This window comes from Uloborus diversus, chromosome 5 (assembly GCF_026930045.1).
Source record: "Uloborus diversus isolate 005 chromosome 5, Udiv.v.3.1, whole genome shotgun sequence".
NCBI classification, from domain to species: domain Eukaryota; kingdom Metazoa; phylum Arthropoda; class Arachnida; order Araneae; family Uloboridae; genus Uloborus; species Uloborus diversus.
Window position 1 is genome coordinate 94,794,049 of NC_072735.1, and position 6,067 is coordinate 94,800,115.

The 6,067-nt window shown below is 36.7% G+C and overlaps 1 protein-coding gene across 1 annotated transcript; it reads right to left on the reverse strand.

Moving 5' to 3' along the window:
- Positions 1-3,753: 3,753 nt before the first annotated feature.
- Positions 3,754-5,306, reverse strand: LOC129222113 (histone acetyltransferase type B catalytic subunit-like). The gene has a single exon (XM_054856558.1). It carries the CDS (start codon positions 5,219-5,221, stop codon positions 3,989-3,991), a length of 1,233 nt encoding a protein of 410 aa, XP_054712533.1. The 5' UTR covers positions 5,222-5,306; the 3' UTR covers positions 3,754-3,988.
- Between the last annotated feature and the right edge of the window lie 761 nt (positions 5,307-6,067).

The window sequence follows — 6,067 nt, forward strand, 5'->3', positions numbered from 1 at the left end:
TCCCCCCCCAAAAAAAATACCCCTCAAAACAATCCCCCTAAAAATTTCGATGGCGCAGTCTGGGCCATGACCACTCCTGGGGGGGGGGGGCACCCCTGACGTACCTGCTTCTCTTAGTTAGTGAGTTAAACGTGCAGTTCGAGTGAATAAACGTATTTATCACAAGCGTCTACTGTTGTTTGTGCTGATTAATATTTAAGAAAAATGTCACAATTTCGCTTTATTTGCAATAAACTTTTGACTGAAGGTGAAACTGTTGTGCTGGGCAGTTGTGGAATTCCAACTTTAATCGATGCAAGTCTCGGGAGAAGTTATAAGAATGCTGATTATTTAAGAAGTCAAAAGTCCGTTACAATTCGCGTGGATTGCAGAAAATCATACTCCCGGAAAAATTCAATCTCTGCAGCAACGTGAGGATAAAGAGGCTAGTACTTCAAAATTAAGTCCTCCTCGTACTTTAGCGCGATTAAGTGAATTTGAATTCAGCTTTTGTTTTTAAAAACACTGCTTATTTTGTGGCTGTAAAGCGGATGAGGAAGCTGAGAAGAAGAAAACGTAGTATAATGAAAGAAAAATTCATAAAGCAGCGACTAAATCATACTCAAAATTAAAACGTGCAAGAGCAGCTTTTGACACACATCAGAACGATCTTTAGCTAATTTTAAAAGGGATTCTTTGAATGTAACTGTGGAAACTTTATAAATTTTTCTGCCTTTCGCTCTTGTTCGAGGTGGACTTACTTTTGAAGTACTGGCCATGCTCATTAGGGTGGATTGAAAAAAATCAAAACCTGATAAACGCTAAGTAATAGCCCGGAAAAGTTGCCTTTTGTAGAGATATTTGGTTCAACAAAAGGATTTCGACCGCAAAAAATATCTTGAGGTGTCGCTCGCGCCTTGAAGTTGACCATAAATGCATAAAAACTGGAAAAAGTTATAAAAATTTCATCAAAATTTGAGAAATTTGATGTTATCGCTCTTAAGAGTAGGCTTTTTGTGTAGATTACACATAGCATAAGATCATTTTAATAATAAACTGTATTTTAAAGTTCCACACATGCGTTGAGTCTTGAATTTGACCAATATAGTCAGAATTGAATAACATCGTGTTGCTCCGTGCTTAGAGAAAAAAAAAATTTAGAAGTTATGATTTGTAAAAGTTTGCTTTCATATTGATTAATTCTTACATAGATACGAAAAAAAAATAGTAATAAAAGCAATTCTTATCTAGTAAAAAAATGTTTAATTCTCCACTTAGCAGATAACTTTAGCTCAAAATGTCAAATTTACCTGTGATAGAGAACAAAGGTTAAGTATAAAAATTTTAAAATAATGTGGCTTGCAACAGCCCACATCAGTCACCCTTGAAACAAAAGACGTTGCTAAAGAAATTTTAATGGGTTTTGAGCCCTCAAACTGTAACCACATTGATTACAATAAAACATAAGTTTGGCATGCGAGTTGAACTATTTTACTTCTCATAATTTTCAGTCTTGATTGAAATTGTGGCTTGATGGTATTGTGGCTTAATATTTCTAGATTCTAATCTGACTCGAATAAATCCATCTCTTTTGGTTAGGCAGCAAACTGTACCTGACATTTATTTTTCTTATTTTACCTATCGTCTCACTGCATTAGTATGACATGTGAGGTTTTGAGTACCTGACACTTCTTTTTCTTATTTTACCTATCGTCTCGCTGCTTTAGTATGACGTGAAGTTTTGAAAACCATACTACTCAGTAGGTACGCCACCAAGCAATTTCTTTCAAAGTTTTATCGGAAGTCCCCTTTTTGAAAGAGGGAGCTGCCGAGTTTTACTAGTTCTGCTTATCGATGAGCTCATAGCAGTCTCTCTGCTTCAAAATTGAAATCTGGAATTATACATGTTCATTGTCCATCTTCGAACTGATCGTCGTAATCCGTCTTGAAATAAGTTCTCTGATGATGGTCATCCGCAATGCCTAGTGTTATATTTTTTTAGATTCTAAAAGTAACCTGTTTGCAGAACAAGAGCTGATGATCCAAACATAGTACGATGGCAAGTTTAAAAAATTCGATTGTATAGCAAAAATTTACAATTTCAGATTTCAACTTGAGTTCTTTGATAAGCAGAAGTGGGAAAACTCGGATCATCTTCTTAAAAAAGGAACATCAGATAACACTTTAAAAGAAATGGTGCTTGAGGGCGTAACAACTGAATTATATGATTTCCAATACCTCACGTTATACTAAAGCAGTGAGACGATGCGTAAAATTAGACAAAGAAGTGTCAAACACAGTTTGTTGTCTAACCAAGAGAGATGGATTTCTTAGAGTCAGATTAGAATTCAGAAATCTTACTCACAATGTATCACTAAGGCCAAACATTATCAGAAGTCAAGATAATAATGCGACTTACCAGCCAAACTATGTTTGGCTGGAGAGTTTTATTGTATGAAATGTGGGTACAGTTTGAGAGCTCAAAAAACATTTAAAAGGGGGTTGTTTTGAGGGGTATTTTTCTCAGTTTTTGGAGGGGACTCTTGCTTCTTGGGGGGGGGGGGGACCTCCGCGATATTGAGGGATGCGCCCATGCCCTTAGTAGGTCCGGCCCGTTTGGATACGTGAACGATGCCACACGGACTAGAATAGCCAGATGTTATTCAAGGCCACGCGAGTAGAGGGGATTCTGTAAATGACTGGCTGTCTTTTGAGAGTACACAATATCTGGGAAGCTATGGTCTTGGAGAAAAAAATTATAAGGACCATTTTTATGGAGAATTTTGCAATCTATAACTTTGGTCTGCGGTACTTTTCGATAAAACTTACCGTTTTTTAGAAAAATCCAAAAAACCTAAAATTTTGACCTTTGACCCCGAATAACTTTTTTAGCGCACATGGGATCGATGGGGACTTTTGGCACCTTATTTGTAATAGTAAGCCCAAGGTCCCTACAAAAATTTAGCTTTCCCGGAATTTTTGTTATTTGATCACTATTAGTTACTTTTACAAACCAGAAGCTATACCAAATCAAGAAAAAACCAGAGTTTTCTACTGGCTTACGACCATGTTTAATATTTTACTTCAGTGGCAAAGAAAACCATATATAATGTAATATCCAAAAAATTATATTGATTATGCTGGAATTCAGTTTTTAACTCCTCCCTGGAAAAATTTACTTTATCTACCAGATTAATGGCTGATTGTTGGATTTTAAAAGCACAATGCTACTATGCATTTCACAGGTGTTTTGATGTTTTATTAAAATAAAATGCATTGAATATATTCGCCCCCCCCCTCGTATTTTTTACCACTTTCTGGTGTTTTCCCTAACGAAACCTCACAGTGGCGTAGCTATACCCTGCTTTCGGGGGGGGGGGGGGGGGTTACTTCTTTTTTTTTTAATATATATAATCGCTGTGTAATCGCTTGGAATTTTTTCCTTTCTCTTCTCTCTTCTTTTTCTCTTTTTTTTGAGACAAACTTTTCGGGGGGGGGGGGGGGGTTGTCCCCAAAAACCCCCCCCTTAGCTACGCCCCTGAAACCTCACTCCACCCCCTCCCCTCAAAAAAATAACTTGCCGATTTTTAACTGTTTTCTCAAGAGGACTCTTTAAAAAACAAAAAACCCTGGATCCACAACGAATATTCTAAACTTCCCAGGATTTTGCTAATGGCTTTTCCACCTGGGAGAAAATTTGACAACTCTGTTACTAAAACACAATTTTTCTTATCTGGAAGAAATTTTTATTTAAGATCTTTCTACTGGGCACAATGAAGGACACTTATACAGCTATTGGAAAATTTATGTCTACTAATTATGTTAAAATCAATGTCTACTAAATTATGTACACATAATAAATCCAGCATTATTTTTTTCATTAGAATATATTATCATTAGATTTTTTAAAATTTGAAATATCTTATGAGTCACAATGATCTTCCTCAAACAAAATTAGAATCTCAAGGTAAAAAAACGAATGAAAATTAAAAATATTTTAACAGAATAATCAACCTTCACATAATTTATCGATAATGTGCTTATACTTTGCTTCAGTATCTTTGTACATTTGATCCAACTGCTCTAACCTCTGCTCCCGCGGAATCATGTTGGATGCTGCCTTGAGTTCTTCAGGTGAGAGATTTTTCTGAAGTTTCTCCATGTCTAATTTCTCTCTCTGGAAAGGGGCATTTAGTCGGTTCTTCACGTCCAGTCTATAAATGCGGTAGTCCTGGGGATTAGTCATGTCAGTACATTTCAGACGTAATATCTCATACACTCTCCTTGCCTGTTTCTTGTTGATTTTTAAATGCATCTGTGCCTCTTCTGCCATTTCTTTACTGAAGCCTTTCTTGAGCATATCCTCTGCAAAGCTGGGAAGTGCTTGACATTTCTTGCAGTCAACGCAATCTCTGATCCGAACAAACTCTTCAGATGGATCCTCTACAGTGATGTCCAACACCTCAGGATCTTGGATGTACCAATTACAGACACTTTCTAAAAGTTTTGAACCCAGACCACGCTTTTGGTACGTAGGTAAAACTAGCATTTGGCTGATCCTGGGACGTGTTTTCTTCGGATAAGCATAGTATCGATATACTGTCATGTACCCCACAAATGGATAATGCACGACACCATCATCCTCTACTTTCTGGTGAAGCACAAAACAGTCCCAACGATCATCTTCTTGATCAATGAAAGACGCTGCATCAATAAGCCACAGAATTAGAGTCTGCATTCTCTTGTGGTATTCCTGAAATCCAGAGTCTGTCAGATCTGCGCGGTAGATTTCAAAAGTTTCGTTCTCATCCAATTCGTTTTTAATGTTAAAGCTTTCCAACATTTGGCCATAAGGTACGAACGAAGACTCTTTTTCGAGGGCTGCGCTGAATTCTTCTAAATCAGTACACATGTCAAATTCTTGTTTGTCGCAAATAATTTTATAAACATCATCCGCTTCGATACCACCTGTGATAGAAGATTTAACCTTTTCACGATACTTCATTCCAAAATACGGAAATAAACGACACGCAGTATAATAAAGATCAACATGCAAGCCAATATAACCAAATATGTTTTCAGAATCACCAAAAAACTGATGCGTAAATTGTGGTTTGAAAGATTCATAATCATCTTCCAAATCTTGCTTGTCATGTACAAATTTAAAACTCACAACTTCATTCGCATCACTGACAAACTGATCCAAATATCCCTCACCTAATTTTCGCTTCTTGTCATCCATTTCAGTAAAGCAATGCCGTAGAAAATTTAAACAACAAATATTTTAACAAACACAAAATACGTCATTGACAATTCGGACGACTTCTACTTCCAATTGAAAGGGCGCGAATGAGAATGTTGCCATTTATGTGTTATTAATTCCAGATCTCTCACCTCATTATAGTAAGGACAATAACGGATTCATTTCAACCATTTTATAGCGTTAGGATTTTATGAAAAACTTCAGAAATAACATGAGGAATCATTCATCAACAACTCTTTAGGAAAATATCTCGCATCTAAAATGTTTTGCTGAGTTTTCAATAAATGACAGATCTTGGTTGTGTTCGAACAGAACGACCGTACTCGGACGGATTAAAACTGCCGTATGATGATTAATGACGTCAGCGATTAGGGTAAGCGTGGTTCTTCTGATTTCAGATGCTTTTCAGCCTCCCAGGCCCGTCATTTTGGGGGTCAGGAAGGGGCAATTACAACTCTCCCAGCCCTGAAAAATAATTCTTTTCACATGTTAGCGGGCGTAGTTCTTATGTTTTCAGATAAAATTTGCATTACTTGCTCCCCTCCCCCCAAAGAAAAACTCGAAATGACGGACCTGCTTCCTGAATGTTCGGTTGAATCGCACAGGTATCCGTGACCCGTGTACTGGGCATAAATATGTCAGTATGAAATTTCTGTACAACCAGAATATAAAATTTAAATATATATATTTTAAAAATTCTAGATAACAAGGAAAAACACAGCTAAGGAACAGAAAATTACCAACCAAAAATTAGGTTGTTTCAATTTTTCGAAAAACTCTTTTCTGAAAACCATTTTTTGTTCGTCAGAGTCAGCCCGGTATTTA